Genomic DNA, 19,937 nt, shown 5'->3' with positions numbered 1-19,937 from the left:
GACAGTGAAGATGAGGCCTCAGAGTCTGAAATCATCCCATGTGAAGAGTCAACTCATTTAATTTAAGTTAAATTCGTAACTAAACATAATTTTTTTTTCTATTGGAAGGATTTAATCATTTGCGATTATGTCTACTTATGATAAGGTAAAATGTGTATGTTTCTGTCTCCATATGATATGGTAAATATATCCAATGCAAAAAAACATCTACATTTAAATGGTATTAATATTAAGTTGCATATATTTCCGTTAATTGCCCATATATTCCCGTTAATTCCCACTGAAAGTTTCCACCTCTGAATATTCCCCAAAATGTGCAACCCTAATTGCTACTATGCAAATATGCAAGTGACCATTTCACTGTACCGTTTACACCTTCTGTGAGCCTATGCATGTGACAAATAAACATATATAGTGTGTGTTTACCAGAGACGGTAATTTGAAGAACAACATGACCTGCATCAAAGTCAGATTAGGATAAAAGCCAARGACTAGATAAAGTGTATTTWTACCTGTAGTTCTTTATTGTAGGCTACTACTTCCACCACTTTTAGACTTGAAATCTTTGGTTGTTTACTACACTACCTTACTTTAGCACATGGCTTCACATGTAAATCCTTAAACATCAAGGAGTAAAACTGTGGGTTAACTGAGAACTGTGGATTAACTGAGAKCTATTCTTAGTTTTACGAGGAACGTCCGGCCCTGCATGTACTGTAAATCCATCTCTGCTGTACAGAAACTATTCCACAATAGGTGGTACACCACACACATACTGTAGTTCTGCAATAGACTCATGCTATAAAAACACCTGTGGCCAGTCAACATGCATGAGGACCTGTCTGCCTGTCCTCTGATCATGCAGGTAACATCAGTGGATCAATCCTCTATGTCAAGGGCAAAGGATGATGACAAAAAAACAACAACATGTACATAAATACAGAGACGAAAAAAAGCAGATGTACATTTTTAAAAAGCATGAGTAAAAACACTGTCCAAGCTCTATCCCACTCCCAAAATAATATTACCCTGGAATGCACTGGGTACGTACAACACCTCTCCTTCAGATATCCTCTCCTTCTTTAATTTCCTCTCTTCTCCTCTCCTCTCTCAGCTCATCATCAATTGTCACTCCAACCTAGCTCTCCGCTGTTAATGGSATCATCATGTCCCTCTTCCCACRCTGGGTTCATAACATGCCTACCCCATCTGGTGGRGGGGCGCTGGAACAACAACTCTGAGTTCCGGGCCAGACTGGGGAGTTTCTCTGGTTTCTACATGTAAATCGTGGGAAAGTTATTGGTTGGCCACACTCCAGGTGGCCGGGGGATCAGACACAGCTTGTTGGATGGCAGCGGTAGGTACAGTTGGCCAGGGGTCTCGTTCTGCCCCGCCGGTCCGCACTCTGGGAGCAGCCCCACTCAACTGGAGACTCTGAAACAGAGACAGGGAAAGTTCAGGACCAGACACACTGTGATCTTGGAAATCAAGGCTCTTTACTAAAACTTTACTAGTTTTAGTGAGTGAGAACTATCATAGTTTACTTCTCTGTACCGCTACGGATCCCTTTAGCGGGATCATTTTCCTAAACAACCGCTGAATTGCAGGGCGCAAAATATTACTAAAAATATTTATAATCATGCAATCACAAGTGAAATATACCAAATCACAGCTTAGCTTGTTGTTAATCCACCTATCGTGTCAGATTTTGAAAATATGCTTTGCAGCGAAAGCAATCCAAGCTTTTGTGAGTGTATCAATCAATGCTACAACAGCTAGCCCTAAATTAGCATGGGTACGAAAGTCAGAAAAGCAATAAAATTAATCGCTTACCTTTGATAATCTRCGGATGTTTGCACTCACGAGACTCCCAGTTACACAACAAATGTTCTTTTTGTTCGATAAATATGACTTTTATAACAAAAAAACTGCATTTGGGTTGCACGTTATGTTCAGAAAACCAAAGCCTCGTTCCGTTCGACGAAAATTCCAAAAGTATCCGTAATGTTCGTAGAAAAATGTCAAATGTTTTTTATAATCAATCCTCAGGTTGTTTTTAACAAACATAATCGATAATATTTCAACCGGACCGTAACCTATTCAATAAAAGAGAGAAAGAAAATGGAGAGCTACCCCTCTCGCGCGCAGGAACTAATCAGAGGACACCTGACTAGTTTTGAAAAATCTCGCTAATTTTTCAAAATAAAAGCCTGAAACTATGTCTAAAGCCTGGTCACAGCCTGAGGAAGCCATTGGAAAAGGAATCTGGTTGATACCCCTTTAAATGGAAGAAAGACGGGCCAGGAAACACAGACTTTAAAAAAGAAATCACTTCCGGGTTAGATTTCCTCAGGTTTTCGCCTGCAGAATCAGTTTTGTTATACTCACAGACAATATTTTGACAGTTTTGGAAACTGGAGTGTTTTSTATACTAATCTGTAAATTATGTGCATATTCTATGATCTGGACCTGAGAAATAGTCCGTTTACCTTGAGAACGTTATTTAATTTTTTTATAAAAAAAATCTGACCCTAAGTGAGATACTTGTTTTGTTATTCAACTACATGTCATCCTAATGGGTTGTGCTGTGAGCCACTGAACTGTGTGTTCCTCCTCAGCCTCAGGCAGCAGCAGGTGTRTTCTATAGGGGCTGGGCAGGTTGGTCTGACTGGGAGCCTCCTGACTGGTCCTCAGCTGGACCGCCACTGTGGCATTAAACGCTTGCTGCAAGACGCAAACATATTCCCATCAGAGATGTACGCAATMATATTAATAAACTAATTGGAAACCTTTTATAAGCCACTRATAAAAGTAAKATTTGTAAAATTTCATTTTGCACCATAAAGCTCACAAAATGTTACATGAAGTTATAATAGTTGATAGCAGGAGAGTGCAATAAGAGTAACCCACTCTCCATCTGCGTGCACTGTTCCAGGACTACTGAAGAACCTGGTCACATGTTTAGCTCATCCTTGCGTCCTTGTCTATCAGGTGGACTATAAAGTCTTCAGCTAAAAAACACCACAGGGACACACACAACGATCTCTGTTTCTCTCATGTGAGAGTGGAGGACTACCTGAGTCTAAGATATCGTCGAGAAAGGGGGTGGAGAGAGAGGAACGTGAAATGTCAAAATAATGATAGACAAATATTGCCACAAATATGATGTAAAAGATTAAAGACTGGACATACTTCAAATCAAATTTTATTGGTCACATACACTTGGTTAGCAGATGTTATTGGTCACATACACTTGGTTAGCAGATGTCTCTTATACACATCTAGATGTGTATAAGAGACAGGTGTAGCGCAATGCTTGTGCTTCTAGTTCCGACAGTGCAGCAATATCAACAAGTAATTTAACAATTTCACAACAACTACCAAATACACACAAATCTAAGTAAAGGGATGGAATAAGAATATGTACAAATAAATATATGGATGAGCAATGACAGAGCGGCATAGGCAAGATGCAATAGATGGTATAAAATACAGTATATACATATGGGATGAGTAATGCAAGATACGTAAACATCATTATTAAAATGGCATTAATAAAGTGACTAGTGGCCAATGATTTCAAGTCAGTATGTAGGCAGCAGCCTCTCTGTGTTAGTGATGTCTGTTTAACAGTCTGATGGCCTTGAGATAGAAGCTGTTTTTCAGTCTCTCAGCCCCAGCTTTGATGCACCTGTACTGACCTCGTCTTATCGATGGTAGCAGCGTGAACAGTCAGTACTTAAACCAGGGGTAGTGATGGGGGAAAATACCGATACAGTTACACATCGGGATATTATCACAATATTGTTTTTGCACTAGTTTGCAGTACCTGCACCAAAACTCCAGGATTTTGTCTTCGTAGCTTGTTCTCCATCTTCTTTTTAAATAGGGAGACAATTCGTTTTCAGCACTTTTATTTCCATGACTGATCAAAACATGACTTCTCATGGCTCTCTCTTGTCCTTCTGCAAGAGAGCCATAATCGTGAGAATATGGTGAGCAATATGTTTGGAACATCAAATCGCAATAAAATCACAGTATCGAATCGCAATACATATAGGATTGTGAGAATCGCAATACATTTCGTATCGGCACCTAAGTATCGTGGTAATATCGCATTGTGAATTCCCTGGCAATTCACAGCCCTAACCAGGAGTGGACAATCTAAGGCCATTTATGACTAGTCCATAATGTAATAACTGACAATAATGTAATTGCTTTTTCATTTCTAATGTAATAACCAGTCTCCTGGCCCCTAGCGATAGAAGAAAAAGAGAGCGAGATAGAGTGATAGAGAAGGTGTAGTACCCCTGACACTATAGTCCACACCGGTCTCATGGCCAGCATCACAGTGAGGCAGTAATCCATCAGATGGAAGTTCTGCAGAGAGATTAGACAATATAAACAGACTGAAGGAATGAGTGTGTGTGTGTGAATTTTCTCACCTGAGAGGTAGAGGCAGCAGGTGGCTGTGTGTGTGTGACTGTGTGCAGGTGTGTGTGTCTATATTATTATTAACCAGAGACGTTGAGGCCGCTGGATGACTATAGGGTTACCACAACACAGTCCTTTATATATCAATGTACTGTGTGTGTGTCTGTGTCTACTACAACCTACCAGAGATATGGAGGTGGCAGGATGACTGTAAGGGTACCACCACACGGTACTTTAGATGTTGTTGTACTAAATGAACAGCGTCACTGGGACGGCAGGTAGCCTAGCAGTTAAGAGCCTTGGGCCAGTAACTGAAAGGTTGCTGGTTCAAATCCCAGAGCTGGTAAGGTGGAACAAAAATCTGCCTTTCTGCCCTTGAGCAAGGCAGTTAAGCCCCCAACCACAGGTTACCTTGGCATTCTTGGGCACAGGGACACCATTTCAAATGCCAAGGCAGCAGCTTCTCTTCCTGGGGTCCAGCAAAAATTAAGGGAGTAATATACATTATAATACAAATGTTAAAATACATTTTACAAAATTTTCACAATACACAATCCAGATTAACGTGTGTATATTGTGTATGTTATGTACGTTTGTGTTTGTACCTGTGTATGTGACTCTTCACAGTCCTCGTTTTTCCATAAGGTGTATTTGTATCTGTTTTTTAAATCTGATTTTACTGCTTGTGTGAGTTACTAGAGTTCCATGTAGTCATTGCTTTATGTAGTACTGTGTGCCTTCCATAGTCTGTTCTGGACTTGGGGATTGTGAAGAGACCTTTGGTGGCATATCTTGTGGGGTATGTGTGGATGTCCGAGCTTTGTGCTAGTAGTTTAAACAGACAGCTTGGTGAATTCAACATGTCAATACTTCTTACATAAACAAGTACTGATGAAGTCAATCTCTCCTCTACTTTGAGCCATGAGAGATAGACATGTATATTTTTAATCTTAGCTCTACCTGTACATTTGAGGGCCAGCCATGCTGCCCTGTTCTGGGCCAGTTGTAAAGTCCCTCTTTGTGGCACCTAACCACACGACAGTAGTCGACAGTAGTCCAGGTGCGACAACTAGGGCCTGTAGGACCTGCCTTGTTGATATTGTTGTTAAGAAGGCAGAGCAGCACTTTATGGACAGACTTCTCCCCATCTTAGATACTGTTGCATCAATATGTTTAGACCATAACAGCATAATTTAGGTCGGACTGTGTCTTGAACGTACTGAAGTTGAAGTCGGAAATTTCCGAGTACCCAGTTCCGAGTTCCCAGTTGTTTTGAATACGGCATTAGTCACAGCGGAGGGAGAGAGAGAGCAACTGAGTGTCCGTCTCTCATGGTCCCTGCTCTCTCCTTCCCTTCCTCCGTTGAGACTGACCAGAGAGGGGACACCGTCTTCCACTTGATGGCGTAACTCGTATCGCACCGCATCTGCCTCATGCACAAATTCATCTTGTTACTATGACCAGAGAAAGATAAATATTCCACGATATTAAAATTGACACAACCAGCTGCTAATAATAATAAAAACACAGGGCTATCTATATCACCGGTCAAAAGTTTTAGAACACCTACTCATTCAAGGGTTTTTCTTTATTTTTAGTTTTCTACATTGTAGAATAATAGTGAAGACATCAAAACTATGGAATCATGTAGAAACTAAAAAAAGTGTTAAACAAATGATATATTTGAGATTCTTTAAATAGCCACCCTTTGCCTTGATGACAGCTTTGCACACTCTTGGCATTCTCTCAACAGGCTTCATGAGGTAGTCACTTGGAATTCATTTCAATTAACAGGTGTGCCTTCTTAAAAGTTAATTTGTGTCATTTCTTTCATTCTTAATGCGTTCGTTTGAGCCAATCAGTTGTGTTGTGACAAGGTAACCCTATTTGGTAAAAGACCAAGTCCATATTATGGCAAGAACAGCTCAAATAAGCGAAGATTAAAGACAGTCCATCATTACTTTAAGACATGAAGGTCAGTCAATACGGAACATTTCAAGAACTTTGAAAATCAACTACATGGTGACTCAATGGCTGCTTTGGGGTCCGTCAGATTTGAAGTCTTGCTGCCCTCCTGTGGCACTTCATGGTAGCATTACATTTGTTGTATTGTAAAATTAGCTTCACTTAAAAACTGAAAAACAAAACTCACATTCTGCTAATTATTGGTGAACCAAAGCAATTAAACAATGAGTAAAATCCTGTAATCGATCATTCATCATACCAAAGGATATTGAGACGGGTCTATGTTGACTGCAGACTACTTTACAGTTGTTGCTGACTTGCTTGACTAGCCAAGTGACAAGCAGAATCAATTAGTCATGAAATACATAGCAGAGTAGCTAAGCAACAATCAAAAACCCATGATGCCTTCATGTGTTTTTCAACTCTCCATCACATACACAAAGTAAACAGTGGTATGCTGTCTGAAAATAAAGCAATCCAGCATCTGAGCTTTCATCACAAAACAGGTTTAATTATATTATATGTTTTTTAAATAAATGTATTTCTTCAACCCCTTTTTTCTTCTTTTCATTCATATTATATCTGGGCCACCTTAAAGCAACTTACTGTACATTTAAACGGGATATGAACTGGGCCAAGCCTTCCCTCTCTCTGCCATTCCCTCTTCCACTCCACAATAAAAAAATATCTGATGGTCAAAGAAACAATAAAAATCCCCAAATGAGAGATTAAAAACCAAGAAGGAAACAAAGAGAAAAAACAATCATAAATACCAGATAGTCTTGTTCKATATTAACTCATATACMGAATACTTCTTGGCTGTTCCTAAGCAAAAATATACACAAAATTACTACAAGATACAATATATCAGTGTACTGCGTTTAATAACAATATACAGGTTTGTAATACTGTGTAAAGCACACATGGGAGTGACACTCCTTTTCACAATAGGCMAGTTTGGTGCTCCTCTATAGCTTGCAATCGMTTTTTTACATTTTTCATATTTTCTGTGTGGCTGGAGGGTACCAGTACCAGACTGATACCAGGCTACCTGGTACTGCAGGGTCAAAGTCCACAAAACCAAAGAGACAACTGAACTGACAGAAACCAATCAATCATTGGGGAGACATACACACACAAGTGAAAAGAAACAAATGTGGAAGTGGGGAGAAAAATGGGGCGAGAGAATGAATGTAAGTGTGTGTATGGAGATCTTCCCTTGTTTTTTTATTTTAGTCCCTGTACATACAGGACCTTAACATGTTCGCCTCTTGGAGGAGGGGTTGAGAGGGARGAGGGGTTAAATTCATTTCCTCATGGCRAATGGGTCCATAATATAATACCAGCATAGCTTCAGCATGAGTCAGGTCAGGAGGGGTGAGAGGGTGGTCCTTATWGAGAAGGGGTGCCCTCTTGGTCAGGGCGGGGCCTCCCAGGTATCTCACTCAGTCAGGACGTCCCACAAAGGGAGAGAGGTACAGAAGCACCAAAGTGTGAGAGGGACAGAGAGAAGAGAGAAAGAGCAAAGAGTAGAACCAGAGATGAGAGATATTCAAGGAGAGTGGGTGGGGTTCTCAAATAGGAGGGAAGTTAAAACAATCTGTTATTTTTGCTGTTCATTTCAAGTCTTAATGTCCAAAGAATATTTTTACCCCCACACAAGTTCCTTATCGCGTTAGAATTTTTTTTGAAACAATTTTTATTTTGCAATAATAGCAGTTTAAGGATAAAAGTTATTTACAGTGCTGTTGAAATAATGAAACAACGTGTGAATCTACCATAAAGTAAGTCGCACAATACAGAAAAAAACAACAAAAAACCCGGTCGCTCCATGCCGTTCCAGATGGTCGTTCCAGATGGCCGTTCCAGATGGCCATTCCAGATGGCCATTCCAGATGGCCGTACAGGATCCGCGGGGCGTGCTCCGGTGGACATGGATGGGAGAGGAGGCGCTTCGTTAAGTGGGAATTATCCCGTCACGCCTAAGGCTCCTCTTCAGCTCCAGGTCCTCTAACTTCTTCCAAAGCTCCTCCCTCTCCTTCTCCTTCTTCTTCTCACTGCAGACAGTACAGGGGGGGGGGGGGGGGGGGAGAAGGTAGGACTAGCTGCATATTACTGAGATATTACTACTGGGTTTACCACCACTAAGTACATATCCTTATCCTGCTAGTCAAGAATCACAATATTACACACACCACACAGTGTATGAGGAAAAAAGTGTTATTCTGTATAAAAACAAACAGTAATTTTTCTGTATTGTAATTTTCCGTGTAGTGAGCATGGGCCTATTTGAATAGGTGTCTAAAACTATACAACAGCACTATGCAGGACCACACCACAGAGGCCCCATTAATGATGCAGCATATCTTACCGCTGGCGGTCTGACTTGTAAGTAGCTGTGAGCTCATCAAACAAGGTACTGTTCATCTCCATGAAGGCTTTCAGTACGTTGTACACCAACGCCACTATCGCGCTTCAAGGGAAAATAAAAAAACATGTAAAAAAAACAGCCAATTTCAACTCTTTCACAACTTATGTTTTCTCTAATGAAAACAAATACAAGATGATAAATCAAGTTTTTTGATAGGACCAATCTATGTGTGAGTGTGTGTTGAGGTGGACTCACGGGTTCCAGTGTTCTTTGGAGATCCTGTACAGGCTGGCGAACATGATGGGTAAGATAARGCTGGAGTTCTCCTCAATCAGACTCATGATGTACTCGTTGTTCCAGTAGTACAGGYCCCTTTCTGCCACCTGCCAGGGACACAGAGATTTAATACACAATACCTACACCCATACGCACTAGCCTCTTTTCAGATTTATTTTGTGATCCTATGGTTATTGTCATGACAACGACCATAGAAGTTAGCTATACAGCACAAACAGATCTGGGACCAGACTAAACCCTCCAACAACAACCATGTACTTATAAGAGCACCATAGATATGCTGAGATTACCCCTAAAAAAACAGGTTCCGTGCTATCCGGGATCCTTGGGACGTCCCTTTGAAGATTAAATAAGGGACGTGGTAGGTCAGGGACAGGTTATGGTAAGAGTATGGGTTAAGATTAGGGTAGGGACATCCCAAGGATCTCAGACAGCATTGACCTAAAAACCCACCAGGATTTGTGTRCTTCTCTATAGACTGACCTGGAAGTGTGGGCTGGATACGCATCTGGAGATCTGTTTGAAAAGCGGCTCCTGGATCTTGACGAACTGTGTCGGCTCGATCACGTCTAGGATCTCCTCCAGCTCCCCCAGGTACATAACCTGAGAACACACACAGTTACAAACACACCTGAGGTACATCACCTGACAGGGTTTGACATTTAGGTAAATTAGATTGTGGAACACTAGGCTAGTAACAAGTAAAAAGGTAAAACAGGCAAGTCAGTTAAAACAAATTCTTATTTTCAATGACGGCCAAACCCGGATGACGCTCGGCCAATTGTGCGCCGCCCTATGGGACCCCCGATCACGGCCTGTTGTGATATAGCCCGGGATCGTACCAGGGTCTGTAGTGACACCTCTAGCACTGAGATGCGGTGCCTTCTGCCCTCAGGAGCCAAAAGATTTAAGTGCCTTTGAACGGAGTATGGTAGTAGGTGCCAAGCGAACCGGTTTGAGAGTGTCAAGAACGCAAAGCTGCTGGGTTTCCCCACTCTCAACAGTTTCCCGTGTGTATAAAGAATGGTCCACCACCCAAAGGACATCCTACCAACTTGACAACTGTGGGAAGCATTGGAATCAACATGGTCCAGCATCCCTGTGGAATGCTTGACACATTTTAGTCCATGCCCCGACAAATTGAGGCAGTTCTGAGGGCAAAAAGAAGGTGCAACTCAATATTAGGAAGCCATTACTAATGTTTTGTACACTCAGTGAATAGCCTTAACATATGACACTTCATAAAATGTAATATTCCCCCCTAGAAAGGAGGCCAATAGCATATTGAAGAAAAGTAATATCTTCATGGCCTTTACATGGTCCATATTGCAGGCAGGTGTGCTATTTTAACAATAACATTATCACATGTAGCCTGATGCAGCATCGTGGCTACATGGCTGAATGCTCAGCTGCATTGTTTACCCCAATGGGATAATCAGTTAGCTAGATCACAGACTTGATATGTCCTTGCTGCTTGTTTAATGTCCTAAAAACTGCCACTAGCATGAATAAAATTGTGATTTGTACAGTGTTTATAAATACTGAGTTATTGTGTCAATTTCAGTGAATATAGGCCTACTGTTTATGCACTCGAATGGCAGTTATGTAAATGTTAACACAAAATGCTTATTTTTTTGTCATGCTAGACACTCAGATGTGTAAATAAATTCAGTTTTACCAAGTGACGTGTAAATTAATTTTAACAAGCAAGCAGCTACATAGTGTACGCCTACGTGAACCTTCTTTGCAATTATGGCATTGCTGTGTAGGATGTCTGATATGAGAAAAGGCAGGTGGAGGTCTTTTATTCTGCGATTGTGAAACGCCCATGCCAATCTTTAACTCTGCCTCCACTGAGACAGGTCTGGGGCAAGTACAGAGGCAAAAAAAGGTATGTGAACCCTTCGAAATACCTGGATTTCTGCATAAATTGGTCATAAATTTGATCCGATCTTCATCTAGGTCACAACAATGTGTTTGTCTAGTCTGCTTAAACTAATAACACACAATTATACGTTTTCATGTCTTACTTGAACACACCGTGTTAAAGATTCACAGTGCAGGGTGGAAAAGTATGTGAACCCTTGATTTAATAACTGGTTGACCCTCCCCTTTGGCAGCAATAACCTCAACCAAACTTTTTTGTAGTTGCGGATCAGACCTGCACAACGTTCAGTAGGAATTTTAGACAATTCCTCTTTACAAAACAGTTTCAGTTCAGCAATATTCTTTCGATGTCTGGTGTGAACTGCTCTCGAGGTCATGCCACACATCTCAAATCGGGTTGAGGTCAGGGCTCTGATTGGGCCACTCCAGAAGGCGTATTTTCTTCTGTTGAAGCCATTCTGTTGTTGATTTACTTCTGTGTTTTAGGTAGTTGTCCTGTTGCATCACCCAACTTCTGTTGAGCTTTAATTGGCGGACAAAGAACCTAACATTCTCCTTCAAAATGTCTTGATAAACGTGGGAATTGATTTTTCTGTCGATGATAGCAACTGTTCAGGCCCTGAGGCAGCAAAGCAGCCCCAAACCATGATGCTTCCTCCACCATACTTTACAGCTGGAATGAGTTTTGATGTTGGTGTTGTGCCTTGTTTTCTCCACACATAGTGTTGTGTTTCCTTCCAAACAACTCAACTGTAGTTTAATCTGTCCACAGAATATTTTGCCAGTAGCGCTGTGGAACATCCAGGTACTCTTTTGCGAACAGCTGTTTTTTTGGACAGCAGTGGCTTCTTCCGTGGTGTCCTCCCATGAGCCATTCTTGTTAAGTTTGTTACGTATCGTAGACTCGTCAACAGAGATGTTAGCATGTTCCAGAGATTTCTGTAAGTCTTTGGCTGACACTCTAGGATTCTTCTTAACCTCATTGAGCATTCTGCGCTGCGCTCTTGCAGTCATCATTGCAGGACGGCCACTCCTAGAGAGAGTAGCAACAGTGCTGAACTTTCTCCATTTATAGACAATTTGTCTTACTGTGGACTGATGAACATCAAGGCTTTTAGAGATACTTTCTAACCCTTTCTCAGCAAGTCAACAATTCTTAATCTAGGTCTTCTGAGACTCTTTTGTTCGAGGCATGGTTCACATCAGGCAAGCCTCTTGTGAATAGCAAACTCAAATTTTGTGAGTTTTTATAGGGCAAGGCAGCTCTAACCAACATCTCCAATCTCTCTCATTGATTGGACTCCAGGTAGCGGACTCCTAATTCCATTTAGCTTTTGGAGAAGTCTTATCCTAGGTTTTCACATACTTTTCCCAACATACACTGTGAATGCTTCTAAATGATTCAATATAGACAAAAAATATATTGATTTGTGTGTTATTAGTTGAAACACACAGTGTTTGTCTATTGTTGTGACTTAGATGAAGATCAGATCAAATTTGATGACCAATTTAGAAATCCAGGTAATTCCAAAGGGTTCACATACMTTTTCTTGCCACTGTATGCTGACCATACTGAGGCTTTGACATTCTTGCCTCAGCTTGGAAACCGAATGTTGGTTGATAGCAAGAGTGAAGCGTCAGACGTCGGTTAGATTGTGAAAGATGAAATATAAATAATAATTGTTCTGTTTTGGAGTTTGAAAATGTACTGCCCCACGCGGYCCATATGAAAGCTTGATTAACTGGCCAGGTTAGCTTGGCAGATGTTGCCGTGCCAGCGGGCAGCCCTGAATTAGTTACTAACACACCCTAACCCAGGTACACCACCRGAGAACACAGTTACAAACACCTGAGCAGGACAACACATCAGGTCGTTACTATCCAGGTAACAGATCTAAACTCCCATTAACATTAGCAGCTCAGTGCTCCAGACCAAGGAAGGGAKACTTCCAGTGRTCTTACCTCTTTTTGACTGCAGGTTTTTGGCCAGAACTTCAGTAAGCCCCTGATGACCTWTAGATAGATTAGATTAATAGATGTGAGATAGGCGTGAGAGAGAAATGTGTGACTGAAGGGAGACGATGACTGATTAAWAGACCCTTCTGATTACAAAGTGGTGTGACCATGGGCGAGATAACACTTACTGGTTCTGTTAACGCTGGGTCTTTCTCTAGGAACTGTACAATGCAATACGCCAACTGGAAAAATAAGTCGCGATAAAGAAAAACATAACACATTGTCAATGTTATGGTTGGAAAATGTGGAACACCAATTAGGATCGACTCACTGGACAGACTCAATCATGTAGAACAGGGCTCTCCAACCCTGTTTCTGGAGAGCTATCGCCCTGTCAGTTTTCTCCAACTCTAATCTAGTGCACCCAATTCTAATATTTAGCTGGTTGATAACTTCCAACTGGGGTTGGAGCGAAAACCTACAGGAGGGTAGTTTTCCAGGAACAGGGTTGGAGAACCAAACCCGGATGTTGAACATCAACAAAATTAGGATTGCACACAGTCATACACACAGTACCTGTGCGTGGAAGAGGGACAGACTCCTGACAGTGTGGAGGGGGATCAACACTTTGACCAGAAACTGTTTGTGCTCTGCTTTGAGCGGCAGGGCAAAACCATTGATTATGCTGCAAGAGAGTGGGAGAGGAGAACGCATCGCTAAGCCAGGATGGCAAATTACACATGTCAGTACAAAGAGACAAGAATTTAGTATAAAGCTTACTGGAGAATCAATGTTAACAAGACTGAGGCAAAGATACATTCGAGATATTAGCTGATGTACGAAGGGCTATATAAAATAAACTTGATTTGATTAAGGGTCAATAGCTTTTACATGGGCCAACGGAAATTACACAGGTACTGTAGCTACTTCATGCAAAGTTACCAACAAGCTTTAGCCTGGGCTACAGAACTAAGACCCACGGAGGATGAAATGGTAACTCCTTTAACTCTTTACACTTGTACCCGTATACGGTTTGAACATGGCAGATTTGGACACTAATAAGCACCTAAATTGGATCGCAGTGGCTGTACAGTAAAATGTTATAAACTACATCAGAGCTCAGGCTCTGCGCTTCACATGGCTGTATGGGMTTTRGACTGACAGACTTTCGGAAGTTGAGCACCACYCGTGGCAAGATGTTGCTCCCAACCCTCCTGCTAATTGGGCAACTTGCGCACATTTTTTGTTGTCCGAGTGAGGAAAARGCTGTAAATTAAGAGGAATCAATCCATTTTGAAAGATGCGACGTTGAGGATTATAATAAATAGTGCTTTGGATGTCATACAAGCAAGTCAAACACCCGTAAGTCTAGGGTTGTCTGTCCCCAACCCCAAAAAAATCTTGGTCGACCAAGAGTCGTCTGTTCTTTAGACCAATCGATTGGTCAAAATGTTTAAACATMTCATTTTCCATAGACACATCCTATGTGTTTTAATCAAATTAACTATATTCACTGAGCTTGACTGATGCTTTAAGCACACGGTTTGATTAAATWATTAAGACACACAAATGACTAGAGGGAGTTCGACCAGCAATTGATTTGATTGTGCCAGCCTCAGACTCGCTACTTTGTGTTAAAAGAAAAAGACTGAGTGATTGTGTGACTAGCACCGCTCTCTCTTCCATGCTGTAGCGACCACCACAGCGTTTATCGCGCTGTTCGTGTTGCTGAAACTGCAATATAATTACAGAATTCTGACAGAAAAGTTCRGTTAACGAAAGCCCTCATTTGTTTAGAAAAAAACATTCCCTATTCCCTCAACCCTTGATCTCTTTACGTGACACATGTATGCATTAAATGCACTTGACCAATAGMGCCTGACCTAAGCACATCAATAAATTGGTTATAACAAACTCCGAACATTAACAGCAAAATGGATGCAGAGGACGTGACAAAAACTCGAAATGGGGGAATGTTTACTGGTTGCTCATGAGGTAAAGGGGAAGTCAGATGTGTGGAAATWTGATTAATTATGGAAAAGACTGGAGCTCAAGAAAAATAAGGTAAGGAGCAAGAACTGCCAAACAGGTGCAGTTGAATTACAATATAKTTTTTCTGACCGTTGGGAACAATGTAAACACTAAATAAATTCTAAGCGTACCAGAGTCTGTTGTAACTTTTTTGTTAAGCCTTTATTACAGCAAAGACTAAAAACAGCCGCATTGTGAATGCAATTTCCGTAATAGAACYGTTTATTTATGATTTAAGCTAATTATTCAAGGCTAGCTTTATTTTAAAACTAAAATGCTTGATTGCATTTCAATTCTTGAATGACTATACTGTGTGATGACATGAACAAAATAATGACTGATTGATACAGTAGCCTATACAAATATTGAAATATAGGCAGGCCTAAGTAAGTTACAGTATAGAGACTTAACAGGATGCGCTCTTAGGCCTACAGTTCAATGGTGGTTGTACAAGGCTGCTATACTAAGCCTACTAATGATGACATTACTTATTATTATGATAATGATCATAATAACAATCAGTAGACCAAGAAAAAAAAGAGCATTATTATGAATATAATTTTTTGGACGATATGYAACAGTGTCAACACTAAATACATTTTATAATACCAGAGGCTATTCTAACGAAAAAAAGTAGAACGCCTTTATTACAGCAAAGCAAAGATAAAAACAGCAGAATTTGTAAAATTGTTTACATGTTGTTGCGAGGCTTGGTGCTCACGGAACCAGTAGCTATTAAACACTCAAACCAACAACAGAAGCAGGATCTGTCTTATTTCTGTAGATATACAGTGCATTCGGAAAGTATTCAGACCCCTTAAATTTTCCCACATTTATTAATTACAGCAATATTCTGAAATGGATTAAATCGGCGGTGTCAGAGGAAGGCCCTAAAAATTGTCAAAGACTTCAGCCACCCTAGTCATAGACTGTTCTCTCTGCACCGCACGGCAAGCGGTACCGGAGCACCAAGTCTAGGTCCAAGAGGCTTCTAAACAGCTTCCACCCCCAAGCCATAAGACTCCTGAACACTAATCAAATGGATACCCAGACTGTTTGCACCCCCCCCCCCCTTCAACGCTGCTGCTACTACTCTCTCTTATTATTTATGCATAGCCACTTTAGTAACTCTACCTACATGTACATATTACCTCGACTAACTGGTGCCCCATATTACCTCGACTAATCGGTGCCCCTGCACATTGACTCTGTACCGGTACCCCCTTATATAGCTTTGCGATTGTTATTTACTGCTGCTCTTTAATTATTTTGGACTTTTTTTCTTTCTTTTTTCCCTTAAAACTGCATTGTTGGCTTGTAAGTATTTTACTAAGTTCTACACCTGTTGTATTCGGCGCATGTGACAAATAAAATTATAACGTTTTTCCCCTTTCCCCAGTCTACACACAATAACCCATAATGACAAAGCAAAAACAGGTTTTTAGAAATGTTTGCTAATTTATCAAAAATGTTAAACGGAAATATCATATTTACATAAGTATTCAGACCCTTTACTCAGTACTTTGTTGAAACATTTTTGGCAGCGATTACAGCCTTGAGTCTCCTTGGGTATGACGCTACAAGCTCGGCACACCTGTATTTGGGGAGTTTCTCCATTCTTCTCTGCAGATCCTCTCAAGCTCTGCCATGTTGGATGGGGAGCGTTGCAGCGAAGCTATTTTCAGGTCTCTCCAGACATGTTTAAATCAGGTTCAAGTTGCGGCTCCGGCTGGGCCACTGAAGGATATTTAGAGACTTGTCCGAAGCCACTCCTGCGTTGCCTTGGTTGTATGCTTAGGGTCGTTGTCCTGTTGTAAGGTGAACCTTCACCCCAGTCTGAGGTCCTGAGCGCTCTGGAGCAGGTTTTCATCAAGGCTCTCGCTGTACTTTTCTCCGTTCATCTTTGCCTCGATCCTGACTAGTCTCCCAGTTCCTGCTGCTGAAAAACATTCTAACAGCATGATGCTGCCACCGCCATGTTTCACCATAGGGATTGGTGCCAGTTTTCCTCCATACGTGACGCTTGGCATTCAGGCCAAATAGTTCAATCTTGGTTTCATCAGACCGGAGAATCTTGTTTCTCATGGTCTGAGTCTTTGGGTGCCTTTTGGCAAATTACAAGCGGACTACCGTGTGTTTTACTGAGGAGTGGCTTCCATCTGGCCACTACCATAAAGCCTGATTGCTGGAGTGCTGCAGAGATGGGAGAACCTTCCAAAAAGAGCCATCTCCACAGAGGAACTCCAGAGCTCTGTCAGAGTGAACATCGGGTTCTTGGTCACCTCCCTGACCAAGGCCCTTCTCCTACGATTGCTCAGTTTGGCAAAACGGCCATCTCTAGGAAGAGTCTTGGTGGTTCCAAACTTCTTCAATTTAAAAACGACGAGGCCACTGTGTTCTTGGGGACCTTCAATGGGCAGACATTTTTGGTACCCTTCCCCATCCTGTCCTGGAGCTCTATGGACAATTCCTCGACCTCATGGCTTGGTCTTTGCTCTGACATGCACTGTCAACTGTGGACCTTATATAGACAGGTGTGTGCCTTTCCAAATCATGTCCAATCAACATAATTTACCACAGGTGGACTCCACTCAAGTTGTAGAAACATTTCAAGGATGATCAATGGAAACAGGATCCACCTGAGCTCAATTGAGTCTCACAGCAAAGGGTCTGAATAATTATGTAAATATTTTAACACAATTGGAACATTTCTAAAATCCTGTTTTCGCTTTGTCATTATAGGGTATTGTGTGTAGATTGCTGAGGGGGAAAAGCATTTCATCCATTTTAGAATAAGGCTGTAAAGTAACAAAATGTGGAAAAAGTCAAGGGGTCTGAATACTTTCCGAAGGCACTGCATATTATTTATAAAGCCAGCAACATTTAACAGTTAGTCTATTGATTATAGGCCAAATTAAGTTGGGGTTTCCTTCCTCCTCACTTTTCTTAGACAATAAGGCAAGGGCTGTTTTCTCATCTCCTCATTTTGCTGCTGCCTCCACCACACCAATAATCTGGTTAACTTTGATATTGTGCACATAGCAATATGGTCTAGGAAAGCAACAGCGCACTGATGCGTTTCAGAACCATGGACAGCGACCACTATTCAACGTGGAAAAAGTGCATTTTTTATCCCCCCCAAAAATGTGTATTCGTTTGTGCCCATAGGCGACGTTGTTGTCGGTGATGTCTAGTGAAGCCTGAATTACAACAGGCCTACAAGCCCTCAGTCCAGCCTCTTTCAGCCAATTGCGGACAGTCTGAGCACGATGGAGGATTGTGCGTTCCTGGTGTAACTCGGGAGTTGTTGCCATCCTGTACCTGTCCCGCAGGTGAGATGTTCGGATGTACCGATCCTGTGCAGTGTTGTTACACGTGGTCTGCCACTGCGAGGACGATCAGCTGTCCGGCCTGTCCCTGTAGCGCTTGCTTAGGCGTCTCACAGTACGGACATTACAATTTATTGCTCTGGCGACATCTGCAGTCCTCATGCCTCCTTGCAGCATGCCTAAGGCACGTTCACGCAGATGAGCAGGGACCCTGGTATCTTCTTTTGGTGTTTTTCAGAGTTGGTAGAAAGGCCTCTTTAGTGACCTAAGTTTTCATAACGTGACCTTAACTGCCTACCGTCGTAAGCTGTTAGTGTCTTAACGACCGTTCCACAGGTGCATGTTCATTAATTGTTTTCAAAAGGCCCTCGGGGCGACAGAGAAGTTCTCCACTTTTTCCCCTTCCATTTATTCCCATAGTAATTCATTATGGTTTGCATTGCAAATGAAGGCATAAACTGGGTCAAGACACTAGCAGAGTAAGTAGACCGTTAAGTAGTAAAATAAAGGTTAATTAAAAATAAGACCTACAACACTTAACAGCACATTACTCAACACTAGTGAGACTCATGTCGCCTACGGTAGGCCTACAGTATATCTACAAATATTTTTTCATCTCTACATGTAGGTCTCCTATTTAAACCCGATCAAACTTGTTGCAACTAAAATGTAGTAGAAATAATCTGCATGTTTGCCTGGCATGGATTGTGACTCCATCTTGTTCTTCGCCCTCTCCAACTCGCCAATAATAACATTTAGAGGATTGGATGATTCTAAATTAAAATCTAATCTGTGAGAATATCTAAGGGGCTTTTATATAATTATAATGCAGGGTTAATAATAATAATAATAATAATAGGTTTGTTTAAAAAATTACCGAAAGTGAACGATTATAATCTGAATAAAGGGGAAAAGGCCATTCTTGAACATGGGTGAGACATTCTTACTAATTTGTAAATAAAGCCAGTTTGTTATTTAGAATTATTTATTTCTGTTTTTAGAGGGAGAGAAACCAAAAGCTCACAACGCCTATTTTTCGGAAAATCGTCAGTCCAAATGTCAAGTGAAATACTCCCATGTTATTTACCCAAGTTCTCTCTTAACTCCAGGACCACCGATAGTTTTTGTTGTTGTTGCAGGACTCTGCCAGAGGAGAGACTCTCAGATGGAAAACGCCTCCATTAATTGCCACAGTTAGACTACCGGTAGAGCAGAGTTCTAACTCCCCCTTGTGATAGTGTGGTGCAATGTCAGAATGCAACCATCTACCACAAACGGTCACGCATAAACGCTGAACTTTTAAAGGAAGAACCACTATAGGAGAGCAAAATAAAAAATTAAATCACCTTATAATTGAATACTGAGTCATAAAAGTGCATTGAAATTACTTAGAACTGTGCACATTTGAGAGTTGTGTGCAACTGAGACACCAGTTAGTCCTCTCACTCAAACCCTTGTCATTTATTTGTCTTGTGTTGCACCTAACCCACATTTTTCAAGAATATTCTTATGTTAGTGAATGTATCCAGAGTATTTCTAGATTTAGTTATCAACAAATGCGACGAAAAGTACAGTAAATGTAAAATACACAGTGTAATGTTTGGATTCAGTCTTGTGTCAGGTGAACCTGTACGTCCTCAACTTTGGTATAATACGTTTCCCATAAT

At 41.2% G+C, this 19,937-nt stretch overlaps 1 protein-coding gene across 1 annotated transcript in view; it reads right to left on the bottom strand.

Moving 5' to 3' along the window:
• Positions 1 to 7,264: 7,264 nt before the first annotated feature.
• The window catches only part of LOC112072581 (serine/threonine-protein phosphatase 2A 56 kDa regulatory subunit epsilon isoform-like), a 76,413-nt gene continuing 63,740 nt past the window's right edge, over positions 7,265 to 19,937 (bottom strand). Inside the window, 7 exon segments of the mRNA XM_024139972.2 lie at positions 7,265 to 8,456; positions 8,771 to 8,872; positions 9,026 to 9,153; positions 9,551 to 9,670; positions 12,917 to 12,967; positions 13,099 to 13,152; positions 13,487 to 13,595. Coding sequence (XP_023995740.2) covers positions 8,357 to 8,456; positions 8,771 to 8,872; positions 9,026 to 9,153; positions 9,551 to 9,670; positions 12,917 to 12,967; positions 13,099 to 13,152; positions 13,487 to 13,595 — 664 coding nt within the window. The 3' untranslated portion in view covers positions 7,265 to 8,356.

The sequence above is a fragment of the Salvelinus sp. IW2-2015 genome, unplaced genomic scaffold (genome assembly GCF_002910315.2).
Source record: "Salvelinus sp. IW2-2015 unplaced genomic scaffold, ASM291031v2 Un_scaffold1968, whole genome shotgun sequence".
Taxonomy (NCBI): Eukaryota; Metazoa; Chordata; class Actinopteri; order Salmoniformes; family Salmonidae; genus Salvelinus; species Salvelinus sp. IW2-2015.
Note: the sequence above shows the minus strand (reverse complement) of the source record. Positions and strands in the feature narration are given on the sequence as shown.